The following is a 16,032-nucleotide window of genomic DNA, read 5'->3' on the forward strand; positions in this document are numbered from 1 at the left end:
AAGAAATAAAATGAATGAAGAAAAATGCAACGGTGCTTACTGAAACGTTATCCGGCCCGGTCACACCATGGCTGAAAGTTGAAACCGAGTGAGGCAGAGGGTGCGGATTAGAGTTGCCTATTCGGGCGGGGAATCCGAGAGGCGACGAGAGGTGACGAGAGGTGGCGAGTGATTTCCCGCCGGCCGGAAGGGAGGGAGAGAAAGGGAAAGGAATTCTGAAGCCTGAAGGGCGAGGCCGCTGAATGGTGTATGTACCCAGCCACTTGATGCTGCCGCATAGGCTGGTATGCAGGTACCTATTCGATCACTCGGAAACTTGCGAAACTTGCACTACTTGCGAAACTTGCGTGGGGCGTGGGGCCAGCCAGCGGGTCCGACACCGACACCGACACCGGTACCAGTGACTATGAACCTAACCACTCTACTATAGTAGGTAGCCGGCTGCCATCGTCTCTACCTGATTGTTCCGCACGAGTTGGTAGATACCTACATTTTACGCCAGCAAGCATACCCCCCCACCAACCAACCAAGCATCAAGCATCCACCCACAAAGTGTGGGGAAAGTACCTAATCTTACAAATCATTCCCGGCAGTCTGTTCCTCCGTTCCAGGTCCCCCCCCCCCACTCAAACGTGCGAGATTGGTAGTTATTGGTATTGATATTGGTAGCGGCACATGCCATGGATACCCCTACCCGCGAGGAAACAGTAACAGTTATCAGTGGTAGGTATTTGATATTGATATCTCACAAGCGAGTGATGGGGATGCGGGGCTGTGACAGTGCCGACTGTGTATGGCTGGGATAGTGCCGACTAGGTATGCGCAGACGTCTCTCTACCTGGAATATCTACTTATGCATATAACTCGATACATAAAGTAGAGTGGCATAAGACACAAACATGCATCTCTGATCCCCCGGCTCGAGACGTTGCTTGGGAGCACACTCCCGTCTTCCCGGCTCCTGTTATTGATATTGACATTGATATTGATACCCTGGATAACTCCGCTATGTAGTATGTATGCATCCAACATCCAGCCTCAGCGCAGCACGTGGTGCTGTCTCAGGCTCTCTACTCCACCCAAGCTCGCGATGCAAGTAGGTAGGTTGATGGGCGGGTGCATAATTCTTGGCTTTTATACGGTTTCAGGTCTGGGGGCGGTACCGTCTCGAGCTGAGGCCTGATGCATCTCGCTGCGGCCAATGGCGTGGCGGATTGTAGATGGGGGCGGGCGGGTTCGGTGGGGACGTCACGAATGCTCTGCCATCGGCATAGACGGCGAGATCCCAAGCTGTTCTCTTCGAACACCCAATATCACCGCACGCACGCACGCACGCGGACAGACAGACGATTCCGTGAACTCGTAACGTCGTAAGTATTCCACTACATATAGCCACTTAAGTAGCCAGCTCGTACATATCCTACACTCCCTCGTCCCTCGTCCCGGCCATCCCCCTTGACAAAGTAAGGACGGCCCCACCGATTATCCGCCACCTCCAGTTACGTCCCAATGCCCAATGCCCCCCGCCACCGTCCTCGTCCAATCAACCAACACTATAAAAACACCCCCCCTCCCCCCCCCCCAAGAAGAAGAGGAAGAAGAAGAAGAAGAAGCCCGCGGGACCAAGTGATCCGTTAGATGAAATAAGAAAAAGGGGAAAAAGAAGAAAGCCCCGGGGACCAAAGCGATCGCACGGGGTAAGAAGAGCCACAGGCACAGCCGGGCAGAAGAAAAGAAGAAAAAAACCCAAAGATCCAGCCATGGAATGAAGCAACAAATCAAAGAAACGTATAGTAGCGTCTAGCCAGCCGAGCGAAGCGAAGAAAGAAACCCCCCAAAGGAAAGAAAGCAAGAAAGAACAAAATACCCCCCCCCCCCACCCAACCAACTCCATTTCAGTGGCCTTCCTCTCATAGCGAGTACTCTGCAGCACGTACTTGGAGGGTCTCATCCCGTCGCTCCGAACACAAACACATGCACCCATTTCATTCACCAATGATTCGAATCGTCGTGGAGAGAGAGAAGAAAAAATAGGAAGAAGAAAAAACACCCAGCCAGAGCGGGGGGAGGAGGCACGGTGGTGGTCCACATCCTTGGTCGGATTGGATTGGGCCGTGCACCCGAGCCCGCTCGATGCAAAACAAACAGACAGACAGACAGACGTAGGAAACAGTTCGCGGTCCGCGGACACCAACTAGTTGTTGCTGTAAGGGATCACCGCACCGCCGGCGCCAGACATGGACGGGACTCCGTCGTCGCCGAAGGTGATGACTGCAGATCGAGCGGTTAGCACTGGAAGGAGAGGACGTGGCTGTCCATGGGACGGGAAGGAAGGGACTCACCCTGACGGGCGGCGAGCTTTCCGATGGGTGCGGCCATGGTCAAGCCAATGAACGCGACGGCGGCAACGAGGAGCGTGCTAAGCGTGAACTGCATATTTGCTGTGTTGTGTTGTATTTGTTTTGTTCTGTTTTGTTTTTGCGTGGTTGGACGATGGAGACGATTCGGCGGATGGATGGATGGATGGATGAGTTGTTTTTTCAGCGGAGGAGGAAGGAGCCCAAAAAGTACGTGATGTGATGGTTGCAGGCAAAAGATGGAGTGTATAAAAAGTCGAGCCGGTCGACAGGGTGCGTATTATGCGAAGAATGTAAAGAAACTACAAGTAGTCTATAGACGGACGGACGGAAGGGAAGAATGAGGATCGAGGAAGTGACCGATTGCTGGATGGTATTTTGGATGGGAGGGCAAGTTGGGAAGCACGAGAGAGGGGCGGTATATATACGGCTGTGTGGCAGGGCAGCAGTGATGATTTCCTTTCCATTCCGCACGGAAGACGTAGCAGAAGTTTCGAATGGAAGGGATCTGCGAGATCCGTGTCGGTGGCTGTTACAGCTGCAGCACCAAGTTCCAACCAACCAACACGACACAGCGAATGCGATGCACAGCAGACGGACGGAGCGGTGGTGGCTTGTGGCTGCTGCCTCACCATCGTCACCGACCAACACCTCTTTCTTCTCCAGGGGAGGAGCAGCACCGCCCCGCGCCGTATCGTATCGTATCGTATCGTATCGGAATGGACCAGCAACATCGAAACGTCAGAGCTCTTCCCCCCCGCCGCGACCCAGCCCAACCCAACCCAGGCCAACCAGCCCGTGTCCAGTTTGGAAGTCCGACTCTTGACACATCTGTACGGTTTCAGTGCATACCTACCTGTCGCTGTCGGACCGGGGCGGCTACCTAGTTACTAGCAGGTAGGTAGGGCACCTGGATTATAAACGCGCCCTTGTTTTTTTTGTCATGGAACTCTTGCATCAGATTCGAAACCGAAGCGAGACAGAGCCTGAGGTTGATGAAGAACCTGGGCAGGCTTGGCTCGTATCCCCAGAGCCCGGGTTGGGCATGACAGGCGCTTCCGCAGTTGGCGAGGAGCGGGGTTGACTAGTACTTGCAAACTAGTTGGTTAGTTAGCAGCCGGCCAGCAAGGATGCTGGGGAACATCTTGATAACCGTAGTTAAAATCGTGCCTACCTCATGGATGATGATTCATTCGTGCGTACCGTACGATAGGTACTCTCAGATCAGAGCAGGACGACGCAGACAAAAGGAAGTCAAGAAATATGAGCCGCTTTTGGAATTTTTTCCTGCAACCCCTGGGGAGTCGTCTGGCTCATAGTATCGATTTCTCAAAACCAAAATGTTTCTTGGTGCCCCGAGCAATACAGGTAGAGTACTTGGTTAGCCGGAGCTTTGTCATGGGAATACCACAGTGTATCACTCGGCGACGGAGTATTCGGGCTGCTTACTCCCAACGAAGAAGCAAAGCTGAGGTGCTACGGACAAGTATCACGGTGGCGTGCAGTTATGTGTTTGTCATAAATTCTCAGGATCTATTCTCTATACTGAGCAGTCCCACCGAAAACAAGTGCGCGTTCTAGATCGTAACATTATAAACAGCGCTCGCGCCCCCTACTCATCCTCCTCCTCGTCCTCCTCGTCTTCATCCATGTCGTCATCGTCATCGTCCCTCTCATCATCATCATCCTCGGCGCCATCGCCCACGAGTTTCCTGTACCCCGCCCACTTAGCCGTCGCATTACTCCCCCTATACCTCGTAACCTTGAGCGGGATCTTCCTCCACTCATCCTTCCTGCCTGTCCAGCCCGCCTTGCGCATGAGACTGACCAGCGTCTCCTCCTGCGTCCAGCCCTGCTCCACCGGCACGTCGGGCAGATACGTAGCGCCCATCCTCCTGTGATGGTACACGAAGTCGATCTGCAGGCCGTGTTTGCCCAGCGTCCAGTCCATCGCGTCCTTCGCCGGCTCGAAGTCGGTCAGCAGCGTTACGCCGCACTCGAGGCGCGAGAGTTCACTGCGCGAGATCGGTTCGAAGCGGGTATCGTGGAGGGCACTAGAGGAAGCGGGGGAGATGTTAGGAAATGTCGCGGAGTGGAGGGGGAGTGGAACTTACGCGGTCAGCGCATAGTCTTTCAGCCCACTGTTGAGCGGCTTTGCGTCGAAAGTGCCGATGCACCCGCGCAGCCTGTGGTCCGCCGACGACGACGAACTCTTCTTCCATGTGACGAACAGCGGTGTTTCGGCTTGCTTCGTTGGCTGCGGGTGAGCGGCGGTTCCGTTTGTCTGGCTATGACCGTTGGCGTGGACGGAATTACCGTTGGTGAGGTCGGCATGACCGTTGGTGAGGCCGGAGTGTCCGCTCGCTTGCGACAGCTTCTGTGCAGCCAACAGAGCTTCGATTTTGGCAAGAGAGTGCGGAGGCCGGCCTTCGAGCTTCGCCGTGAGAACGTCGAAGCAATAGTAACAGTGGGCGACGGTCGCGGTGGCCATGGGATACAGTGCGGGGTTGGGTACGAGAGCTGAATCGGAAGCTCCCTGGTCATATGGTTACATCCCTATTATACCTAGAGCTGGAACCCGGAACTGGCTCACGTAAGCGACTTTCCGTGAAGCTTCCAATAGAACGTGGCGAGCGGCAAGAAAACGAGAAAAGCTGCAAGAAATTTTCGTCGGAGAGAGAGGTGCTGATCGGAAAACCCTATTGGACGACAGCGAGTCCAGGCTTCTCTGTTGAATTTTTGTTCCTTTCCAACTCGGTAGAGCTCCGTAGCTCTCTCGATTAAGCTTCGTCCCTTGTTAACTAGTGGACAGTAGCAGTATTCCTCTCCAATGAAGCTCCATCCCCATGGCGACGACAACAGCAATGACTCCTCCCTCCCACGATACAAAGCTTCCCGACCTCAGTCCATGAGACCTTTTCGGAATCCAGTCATTACTCGTTACATATACACATCAAGAAATTTTGATGTTGGACAGCCCCCGGACACTCTCCGCCTCCTATCAACACCACTAGTTAACAACCCCAGCCCAGTGAACAATCACGACAGTGTGAGTACATACATTCAATAGAATATTTCTTCAAGCTGGAGGCTGACCCATTCCGTTCAGGTGAACAAAAAAGGAGGAGCAGAAACGCTATACAAGTTCCCTAGATTATGTGGGCATATGGTCAACGCCAGAGTTATGTACCTATAAACGGCGAAGAGCTTGCTGAAGTTCTCACCGCCGACCCGCAGGCTGCCGCAGAGCCACCTTGGGGGTGCAGCCCGTCCAATCCCGAAGAAAGAGCTCAGCGTAGTCACATAAGGGGGGGTTGGAAATAACCCCCAAAGTACCTATTCTCGCTATAACAAACTCAGACACATGTGGTGATGCATTGCATCGTCCCGGTTCCGGACGAGCTTGGGAGGTTTCTGGAAAGACAGCTACTTGGGTAGGTATAAGTCTTTTTTCGAAGGCCGCATCTTCCGCGTTGAAGACGGTCTGACTTGGACGGCAAAGGGTGCTGTCATTTCCCAGGAGTTTACTCGGATACCGATTCCATTTAGAGATATCAAAGTTCAGTACATACATTCATGTACTTGTCTCGACGCCTACTCGATACCAGGAACTTTGTATTCTAGTTAGCTAGCTATTCCTCCGCCCAAGTCGGTCAAATCAAATGAGAAAGCCGCTCCGCATTGGAGCTGGGTGCTTTCGAGGTCACAGCGAACCTACTTGTCACTCGCCATCGATCGATGCCTAGGTTTCTTGCCAGGCCGATTCCACATCGTGAGATGGGGGAGGGGAAGAGCATACTTCCTATGCCATGCCCCTAGAATCCAGCCACGACGTAGCCATCCGCTACCACTACTCTACAACTATGCTCTAGTCTATCAGTCTAACTTAGGTAGGTAGTATTTGTAGCGGATGCTGCATTATCACTCGCTCGGTTTCCAGGATGGAAGTGGGTGAGACGTCAAGTGTCAATGGCGACAAGTTGCAGCGATACACACTGTCAGGGCGGTTCCAAGGTAGGTTGTCAACCTTACTGCCTTCGGGATGTCGTTCCAAGCGGAGAAAATCCTCATAATATATCACTCGGTCACTTACAGTCATCAAAAATCTGTGCGCAAGAAAATAGCTCTTCACGAAGCCACAGCACCGCAACTGACTGTACGGTAGCGGGTTTTCCATCCTGACCCTCTGCAGGGCGGGCAGGACAGGTCAGGTTGGTTTGATTAGTCATAATCTGGAAAGGCTGTACATATGCGAAATGAATTGATGTTCTCTCTCCCTCCACGAAGCCACAGCCACCGTGCGATGTTTACAGTGCAACCAACGCCACACGTGTGTGTGAATTCAATCTACAACCTATCCAATGCTATGCAAGCTAACATCCACTCCATCCTTCAAACCGCCACTGGGGGCACATCAATATCCATCTTCGCGAGCTCCTCCTCATCCGAGAAATCGTAATGACTCCCGACATCATCGCCGTCGCCATTGCCCATCTGCTCGGCATCTTTCCCAGTCACCTCCTCAACCCTGCCACCCACCGCGTTGCTCCGCTGGTGTTCCTCGAGCTCCGCCAGCGTCCACGTCGATATGCCGTCGCGCTCCTCCATGGGCTGGGCCATAGTTCTGAGAAACTTCTTGGCCGCTGCAACCGCCATATCCGTGGACAGGTTGACATCGCTCTCGTGAAGGGCCTGCGCGATCCATTTCGGAAGCTGTGTTCGCTTCCGGCCATAGCGCTTATCCGCGAGCACCATGATTCCGTAGTCATCTTTCCCGCGGAGGACACGGCCAAGGCACTGTGCGGCGTGGCGCATCGCGTCGAACGAGAGGAAATCGCTCTCCCGGATCCGAAAGTTCTCGCGGAGGAATTCGAGGCGCGCTTTGAGGATTCGAGACTCGGTGTACTGGTATGGAACTCCTATGCAGAGCACAGTGCGTCCGTAGTGATGGTCGAAATCGATTCCCTCGCTCACCTTGCCGCGCGCGACGCAGAGCATTACTGCGCCGCGGCCATTGCAGCAGGCGGTGCGGTAGGTTTCCAGAGCCAAACTGGTTTCCTGGCTGTCGGGAGTTTCCACTAGGAGGAGCTTGTATTTCCAAACTTCGTCGAGGATCCCCATGCCTTGCCACATGCTGATTATGCTCTCCATGTAAAGGTAGGAGGGGAAGAAGACGACCATCCCGTCGGGGGTAATCTTGGAGAATTCGACAAGGAGACTGCCGTAGTTCCGTACGACACCGGGATCGTTGCGGATCTCGAATCGGCTGCTGACAGCTACTTGGTCGCTACCGCGGGTTACGATGAGGGGAAGGAAGGAACGTCGCGCTAGAGTCATGGTGTAGGACTCCATGACGACCGTCTCGAATTGCAACATCCGTGGGTACATATCCAGCGGGGAAATTGTCCCCGAGGTTATGACGACCGACGAGAAGCGGTCGAACACAGGCTTAATGGCAATAGAGGCATCCAGACAGGTAAAGTGTAGGACGGGATTAGGCACTTTGGCAGCTTCAGATTCGAATGGTTCCAGTATTAATAGGAACCCCTTCTCATATGTTGCCACTAAGGTTGCAAATGTTGCGACCTGTTGTAATGGTTGGTAGTCCTCTATATTGGCCAGCTCCAGAGTGCGTACGAGAGATGTGAGCCGTTCCGCACAGAACCTACGGACAGCCCGTCAATACTTTCCCACGGTGTAGAAGGAGTGGAAACCAACCTCAGAGGCTTCTTCTCGATGAATGTCAAGTCTTTTAGATGCTTAAGGAATGATGCTGGAGTTTCCGAGATGACGTGCAGGACTTTCATTCGTGTCTGCAGACACTCAGCATGTTTGTATCCAACCGACATCCCAAGCATTTACATACCTTCAAATATTCGACAAACCGTTTCAAGAATGCCACAAAATGCTCAGCTCTCCGGATATTACCAGGCACTGCTTCTTTCAACAGATCATCAGGTAACACTATTACCTCGTCAGCTCATACGCTCCGTATCGTAATACGATAAACCCACCAGGATTGGCCATGAACGAATCTTCAGATTCTCTCCTCTCATCTTCCTGCCGCAGGCCTTCAACAAGCTTCTGATATTCATTCTGTAGCTTCGCCGCATCACTCGTTTTCATCTCCGCGATCTTACGTTCCAGATTGGTTGCTCCCCGAGAGGCTTTCCGTAGTGAGTCATCAGTCAGGTCTATGCTCAGCGACTCAATGCACACGTTGTCGATATTGTGGGCTTCGTCGAATACCACGATACAGTCCTTGGAGAATTCCTTCGATACACGCTCGGCAATCTTAGGATCGAGTAGGTAATGGTACGAGTAGATGATCACATCGCAGAACGGCATCTAGTACATTTCTGATGTGAGCATCGGTCGAACTCTTGTTGGATATTCAACTGGACATACCATTCTCCGTGCACTGAAGTACGGGCATTGTGTGTGCTTCTCGCAGTACTTCAACAGTCCATCGAACGTATATACACCCGGCGGGATGAGGTTACTCGGCTCCAGCAGGTCCAGATTCTGCCCCCACATCAGTCGCCCGTTCACCGTTATTACTGGGAGGCAGCTCACATCATGATAAACGCAAACCTCCACATCCTCGCCCTGCGCCTTCTTCTCCTTTACAAACCCCGCCGTAAGGCTTCTACATCTCGCATCGACCGCCTCGCCCCTCTTCTCCCTCTTCACCCCGGGGTGCAGACACAAATTTTTCCTACTGGTTAAACCCAGCCCACGGAACTCCTCGACATATCCCAGCTCTTTGGCGCGGTACGCCATCAACGCCTTCAACTCTGCCAATGCCTTCTCGATCTCCGACATCGTGCGCGAGCAGTAGATGAGCTTTCGCGGCTCCGCGGACGCTTGCTGGTATGCCACAATCAATGAGAGAAGCGAGACGGTCTTGCCGGTGCCCGAAGGCATCTCGAGGATGCCATGGCCGCCCGCGTCGAGCGTTCCTGGAGCTTGTTAGTTCTTCTATTAAACTAGTCGTCGCGGTCGCTGGGGTGGTACGCTTGAGATCTGTCATGTAGCTTTGTTCCCGCAGGCCCGTTAGCTACCTCTAGCGCCCCGGTCGTCGTGGGTGTAAACATACGCATATTGTTCTATCGATTGAGTCCGGAGTTAGCTATCAAGCTATCAGACACCACTGGGGAGTTCCGGAACATACCTGGATAGATCTTTGGATATGGGAAGAGAACTTCCAGATCACTAGCACCAAGTTAAAAACTGACATCGCGAAGTTTGGAGGGGACATACCCAATCTTGAACCTCATCGTGGCGGTGGATGAAGGAAGTGGCGCGTGGAAAGAGCTGGGAAGACGCGAAGGTTTTCGGATCCATGAAGTTGGTGGCAACGTCAGTGGAACGCTAATGCCTGATCAGCTGATTTGGAACCCTTGGAACTCCACATGGTATCACTCGTTGCCAATGGTATGTACTCACATCTTCTCGTTTGGAGCTGTAAGCAGGAGGGATGAACAGCGGTTTTTAACGGGTGGGATAAATTTCTACTCGTATATGGTGGCTTTCGGGATTCATTCACTCCACACACATCTAAGTTCCTGTTCCTTCCCCACCAGTAGCGGAGGTCAGCCGTTCTCATCTCTATATTCTACTAGAGGGTAAGGTAACAATAGGTTATGCAGTAAATGAAGTCCTGTAATGGGAGGTTTTCATTCTGTATCTTTTGACCTCGAGGGCCTCTGGGTATAGTAAAGGAAGTCCAAAGATCTGGCAGCGGGGAAGCTAAAATGCTAGAGTTTTGAGGGAGCTTGGACGGAATTAGTGTTGGTTAGAACTTTATGCAGTAGGTGGATAACTATCACGGGGTCTTTGAGGCAATGGTTGCGCTTCCGGGTTGATGGTGGACGTTTGTGGAGGTTCGTCTTCACCGCTCTGCTAGACGTCAACTGACGCGAGCGCGACGCGAGTATGTCAGGTTGGAGACGCAGAGCTTCTCCATTCTACTGAATGGCCGAAAGGTTCATCCCAATCCCAGTGCAGCGCAAGCTTATTCATCGTCATTGTGCACGGTTACATTCTTTGTCGGCGCTTGACACATCTCGCGCACAGACATTCCCTCAGAATCCAGATGCCGAGGATCCAAGTTGCCCCCCTTCAACGTCTGCCACATGCTTGGATAGAAATGGTGGGGTAAAGTAAAGATGGGGCACACAGAGCTCAATCGATGCAAACAAGTAATCGTCCCGTGGACCTCCTACGAAAAGCAAAGCAAAGCAAAGCAAAGAACTGCCTCGATACCTATGCAAGGTTGACCTGTTCGTTTCCCTTCCATTCCACGCGTACCGGCCCGGGTGTGCACTTTCCCGTCATACGAGTGCATGTACCTTGCTCCCTCCTTCCCTTGTTTCGTCGGGGATTGGTGGTGTGGCAGTGAATGCACGTGCTGGTGCGCTTGCTTCGAGATCTTGTAGCTCTTCACCGTTGTTCTCGAACTCCACGTCGTCTTCTGCCGACACTGGCTGGTAGAGCTTGGTGAGGCGCTTGCGCTCGAGCATTCGCCGGTGGTACCAGGTGCACAACAGCAACCCCAGTCCGGAGCCGAGGAGATTCGAGACGATGTCTAGAGGATCGAATTCACGGCTCTGTGACGGACGGTGTTGGTAAGGTGAAACATGGAAGAAACATGTGTAGTTGTTTGGGGAAGCATACTGTGGCCACGCTCTGCACGAACTCGCTACCGACTCCGCCGACCAGCGTACAGACTCCCATCGTGAGATTCACTACCCGACGGCGGCTCGCATCGAGAATCCAGTAGAAGCATACCTGCCGAGAGGTTAGACGAGTGCCGGAAGAAGTCGAGGAGAGTAGATGATGTAACTGACCGTCAAGGTCAGGAATGTGACGAAGTGTAGGAACTTGTCGTTGACGGGGAGGTGCAGTGAGGAGAAACCGAGGTAGGCCGCGATCAGGCACAAGGTCAGAAATGCGAGGGCAAAGGGCTTTCGTATTCTAGAGTGGGTGTGGACGAGTTAGCTACATGTTCGGTGAACCAGCCCCACTAACACAACGGTTCTCCGCGGTGATGGTGCAGAATCTCACCTCATGGCAGCGTCGTTTCGTATGCTATGATTGCATCAGTTTGCCGGCGTGGTTATGGTTGGGATTCGTCTGTCCGTTGGACCCGAGGATCGACTGGTCCGTGGTTTGCCTTTCCGTGTGCTTGTTGAAGTTCGGCCGAGTTGAAGTTTATGGATGGTGGTGGTGGTAGTGATAGCTATATCGATGGTGGAGACGATGATGGCGGGGATGATGCTTATGTGGTCGTATGAGATTAAGATGCAGTGGTGCCGTTGTGTCTGGATATACTAGTAAACCCTCTATTCTCCCTCTTCCATTGCCCTCTGACACTTCTCTCCTGCCTCCCATTTTGTTTCGACTCTGCTCTCTTCACTCTCCTGCCCCACTTCCGATGACATCTTCATGGTCTTAGCACGTTCACCTCCGCCAACCACCGCTGCTCGTCAGCCACATTCACCAGCCGCCCTGCCGCACCGCGTAGGGTTACACGAACCCATACCCATAACTAGAGCCACCTCCAGCTCGGCCAATCCCAAACCCACCATCCACCTGACTGATCTGATGGGACTTGCCTGACTAAGGCGGCTCTTCAACAACAACTTCCAACCCTCCCCTTCTCCGCGAGGGAACGATACTTCTTCCACAACCAAGCAAAAATATCAAATCCCGCTTTTCATCCCATTCTCCAGTCCCCACTTTTCGCGGGTCGCCTGTCGCACGCGAGGGCTATGACCCGTGCTACTTGAATACGCTTCTGACGTCTCCCTTCGCGTCAGATATCCCCCAATCTGTGCCCCCCTTGTGTATAAAATCATGTCCTCTCTACCTCCAGCACAACGGCAGCGCTTACAGCCCACCCGCGATGACTCCTTCCCCCGTGCCGATCGCACGCGAACACTCTCAGCCGAGATCGTTGGCGACGTGGCCGACAGAGAGGAACAATCCGATCCTATCATGGCCGCCTTCCACGACCGATATCAACTATTCGAGAGATCCATAAACGCCCTGTTTCGCTCCGATCACCCGTGCTGCGCCGCGTCCGAGCTCGATATTGCATCGCTGGAATTCGCCGAACATGATATGACCGACGATGCGCCCGCCGCCGCCGCAGAACCCCCTAAGCCGGCCGCCCCCGTGCGCGTGGAGGATGACGACTATGACTTCGACGAGGACGAGGATGAGGCCCCCGCGAAAAAGCCAGCCACACCGCCGCCGCTGCCGAAGCGGTTGTCTTCCTCGCAGGTGACGTCGACCGGATCCCCGACGAGACCAGGCATCGATGCCAAGGATATCGTCGCGACCCGGGAGAAATTGGAGGCCGACCGCAAGGCCGCCGAGGAGGCGGCGAAGCGCGCGTTCCATACTACTTTCTTTACGTTGGAAACCGACCGCGATGCGATGCTGGAACAGCAGAAGTTGGACGAATCGGATCGTCAGGTCAATGCTGAGGCCAATGCGGCTCAAGATACGCAGCCGGGGAAGCTCTCGAGCGCTAATTTGGGCGCATCAAGCTTGACCTTGAAGCATCTCATTGCTCGTATCGATGCGACCCGAGAGCGGGTTAAGATCTCGGACATGGAGCTGCGCAACCTTATGTCGGAGGTGCGCAAGAACCGGTCTAAATGGGCGAGCGAGGAGAAGGTTGGCCAGGAGGAACTCTATGAAGCTGCGGAAAAGGTTGTTCTGGAATTGCGTGCAATGACAGAGCATTCCACGGCATTCCTGAACAGAGTAAACAAGAGAGAAGCTCCGGATTACTACACGAGTGAGATATCCACAGGGCATACCATGGCCGTAAGCATTGACTAACAGTCGTTTGCAGTCATTAAACAGCCTATGGACCTTGGCACAGTTATGAAGAAGCTGAAGCAACACCAATACAAAAGCAAGAAGGAGTTCGTCGAAGATATTAATCTCATCTGGGCGAATTGCCTCAAGTACAATGCCGACCCGAACCATTTCCTCCGCAAACACGCGAAAGCCATGCAGAAGATCACAGCTACCCTAGAACCACTAATCCCCGACATCGTTATCCGGGATCGAGCGGAGGTAGAGGCGGAAGAAGCGGGTGCTGCTGAGGTTGATGCCGAGGGAGAAAGTGACGATGGTAGTTCACCAGTGACGTTATTACTGGAGTGGCTTTGTTGACACCTTATCTAGAACCCATAATGTCCAGCCGCGGACGGAAAGGACCAGGCACAAAGAAGTCGAGAAAAGGTGCATCGCTACCGCGGGAAGGCACTCCCGACATCAAACCCCCAATAGTCAATCTCATCCGCGCCGATTCAAATCCCCCGCCAAACGACACCCATATGAGTCAAAACGGATTCCTTACACCAACCGGTGGAACACCGATGCCGAACGGGATCTCGGGAATCTCTCAGCTGGATTTGGACCATGACAAGCTGGCGGATGACAGCAAGGACCCCGAGTATCAAGCGTGGAAGAAGATTACCAAGAAGGGGAGGGCAAAGATTGCGGTAAGGACGATTGATTGTCTGGCTAGCCGGATATTGGGCTGATGTTTTGTCTAGAGCGAGCGCCATAAACTAGTTCGCGGTAACAAAATCAACCCCGAAGAGCCCGCTTTGATACGTTCGAGAATCGGTATGGCAAGACATATCAAGAACGCGGAAAGTCATCTAAAGGACATTGAGGAGGATGACCTGGTGGGGACTCTCTTTGGGGATGCGGAAGAAGAGGATGGGATACTTTTGCCAGACTATTACTACCCACAGGCTTGCGTGCCTGAAATTCCATGGAGAACAGTTTGGGCGAACGATGGGGACGAGGAAGAGGTCGAAATGCCCGACGAGCGAGTGAGGATTGCACCTAGGGGGATGTTTGTCCCGTCGAAATCGATACTCGCCAGCAAAATTGATGGAAACATCAAACAGATCCAAGAGACAAGGAAACTATGTGCAAAGATTGGCGTTGTCAAGCAGATGCAGGTTCAGACTCAGGTACGAACACACAGTCCGTCCTGGAGCCACAGTAACTGACTATAGCCCGCTTAAAGATGTACGCCAACCAATTCACGAAATACAATCCCAAAGAGTTTGTGGAGAAGGATGTGGATGATTTTGTCATATCTGATGACGGGCCGGTGATGTGTGCGAATGTCGCGCGGGCTGCGCTACAGCGTTCGATCGGGAAAGTCTTTTACCATGCCGGCTTCGAGGAATTCCAGCCCACAGCTATAGATGCCATAACCGACATTGCAGTGGATTACTTCCAGAAACTCGGCAAGACCCTAATGGTTTATCAAGAGGCGCCCCAGCACGAGCGCAGATTTGACACCGAGGTAGGTGGTCGTAACATCCTTGGTTCCTGCGTCACATCAAATTAACGGCTGGTTGCAGGAAACCATACTACATACCCTCTGCCATAACGGCGCGGATGTCGAGTGCTTAGACAACTACATCCGAGACGACGTTGATCGGCTCGGTACGAAGCTGAATAGCATCCATGAGCGTATGAAGTGCCACCTTGCAGATCTTCTGGTGGGTCTACCGCGCATCTATTGGGTATTTCTAGTGCTAACCGTTTCCAGCGTCCTGCACTTGCCGACTCGACCGGCGATGATGCGAACTTTGTTGACGGCAGTGAGCAATTCATCGGCGGCGACTTTGCATCGGACATTGGCGATGATTTCTTTGGATTTAAAGAACTTGGTCTTGATAAGGAGTTTTCCTTATCAACCTTGTCCGTACCCTTGCACCTGCTCCAAGGCAGAATGAACAAAGCATATCAGCCCATCCAGATGTATGTCCCCCATTCTCATCCCACATGTTCCGCTTGCTTACATTTGAACCCATAGCCCTGGCGCTACTGCCGACGAAGGCCACAAACCTCCGCCTTCATTCGAACCAGTCACTCACGAGCTCCTCAAGCCTCAAATCGACCTGGTGCGAAACTTCTTCCTGGCCAAGCTCCACGCCAACAATGAGCAACCCCTTATCGAAGACGAGGACCTTCCGCTCAAGCAGCGGCCGCCTAAGCCGCGTCTCCCACCGACAGGAAAGATTTCCATGCCCCGGAAGCGACCCCTCAACGGCCAGGGCGGTGGCAGCAAAAAGAAAAAGAAGCCAAATGCCGCGCCGCCACCAGTCAAAAAGGAGTTTATGGAACGCAGCGCCAGCAAGATCTCCGAGGCAGACGACGGAAACGGTGGTATGATGAGTCCCGAGAGCTTAGTGGCTGCTGGGTGAGCGGGCGAGCGTGTACATGGTAGAGGAGGTTTTTATTTACTTTCTACTTTTTTCTTTCCGGGCTAGGTTTTACTGTGTTTCTTTTCGGGGAGAGGTTTACCGCCGTTTATTTCCTCGCTGGCTGATGATGATATCTCGGGCCCTTTCCGTCGTCCTCGCAATATCCCCCTTTTTTCCTTTACATTACTATGTATATGTATGTATCCCGCCGTCCCTACATACTCATCCTTCCAGGTTTGCTTTTGCTTTTTTGCTTTTTGCTTTTTGCTTTTTGTTACTTTGGGCGTTCAGGTTGAAATGTTTGTGGTCCTTTTTTTGGTTTCTGTGATGCGATGTGCTGCGATGTGATGTGCTGCTGTTCGGTTGACTACCTTACTTACTTACTTATACCATGAGAATGTATGATCGTGTGTGGT

The 16,032-nt window shown here is 52.9% G+C and overlaps 5 protein-coding genes across 5 annotated transcripts; 1 reads left to right on the forward strand and 4 right to left on the reverse strand.

The window, feature by feature from the left end:
- Positions 1-1,306: 1,306 nt before the first annotated feature.
- On the reverse strand, positions 1,307-2,566 carry BZA05DRAFT_235054 (uncharacterized protein). The gene is made up of 4 exons (XM_051479846.1): positions 2,343-2,566; positions 2,219-2,271; positions 2,029-2,068; positions 1,307-1,830 (listed from the first exon to the last, which is right to left on the reverse strand). The coding sequence occupies exons 1-4, from the start codon at positions 2,434-2,436 to the stop codon at positions 1,544-1,546; spliced, it is 474 nt and encodes a 157-aa protein (XP_051341553.1). The 5' UTR covers positions 2,437-2,566; the 3' UTR covers positions 1,307-1,543.
- Positions 2,567-3,872: 1,306 nt separating this feature from the next.
- Positions 3,873-4,881, reverse strand: BZA05DRAFT_349892 (AMMECR1 domain-containing protein). The gene is made up of 2 exons (XM_051481263.1): positions 4,472-4,881; positions 3,873-4,411 (listed from the first exon to the last, which is right to left on the reverse strand). The coding sequence occupies exons 1-2, from the start codon at positions 4,846-4,848 to the stop codon at positions 3,970-3,972; spliced, it is 819 nt and encodes a 272-aa protein (XP_051341554.1). The 5' UTR covers positions 4,849-4,881; the 3' UTR covers positions 3,873-3,969.
- A 1,742-nt stretch (positions 4,882-6,623) lies between these two features.
- On the reverse strand, positions 6,624-9,713 carry BZA05DRAFT_349894 (uncharacterized protein). Its single transcript, XM_051481264.1, has 10 exons — positions 9,621-9,713; positions 9,532-9,572; positions 9,457-9,466; positions 9,375-9,394; positions 8,934-9,319; positions 8,766-8,882; positions 8,372-8,705; positions 8,224-8,321; positions 8,076-8,170; positions 6,624-8,022 (listed from the first exon to the last, which is right to left on the reverse strand). Exons 1-10 carry the CDS (start codon positions 9,635-9,637, stop codon positions 6,750-6,752), a joined length of 2,391 nt encoding a protein of 796 aa, XP_051341555.1. The 5' UTR covers positions 9,638-9,713; the 3' UTR covers positions 6,624-6,749.
- Positions 9,714-10,336: 623 nt separating this feature from the next.
- Positions 10,337-11,870, reverse strand: BZA05DRAFT_391021 (uncharacterized protein). The gene is made up of 4 exons (XM_051482934.1): positions 11,427-11,870; positions 11,210-11,336; positions 11,037-11,150; positions 10,337-10,969 (listed from the first exon to the last, which is right to left on the reverse strand). Exons 1-4 carry the CDS (start codon positions 11,429-11,431, stop codon positions 10,694-10,696), a joined length of 522 nt encoding a protein of 173 aa, XP_051341556.1. The 5' UTR covers positions 11,432-11,870; the 3' UTR covers positions 10,337-10,693.
- Positions 11,871-12,218: 348 nt separating this feature from the next.
- BZA05DRAFT_442925 (uncharacterized protein) lies at positions 12,219-15,616 on the forward strand (the record flags this gene model as incomplete). The annotated part of the gene is made up of 8 exons (XM_051486813.1): positions 12,219-13,170; positions 13,228-13,512; positions 13,566-13,885; positions 13,940-14,368; positions 14,425-14,709; positions 14,768-14,908; positions 14,959-15,170; positions 15,226-15,616. 8 exons carry the CDS (start codon positions 12,219-12,221, stop codon positions 15,614-15,616), a joined length of 3,015 nt encoding a protein of 1,004 aa, XP_051341557.1.
- Between the last annotated feature and the right edge of the window lie 416 nt (positions 15,617-16,032).

The sequence above is a fragment of the Tricharina praecox genome (assembly GCF_024521635.1).
Source record: "Tricharina praecox strain CBS 144465 chromosome Unknown BZA05scaffold_6, whole genome shotgun sequence".
Lineage (NCBI taxonomy): Eukaryota > Fungi > Ascomycota > Pezizomycetes > Pezizales > Pyronemataceae > Tricharina > Tricharina praecox.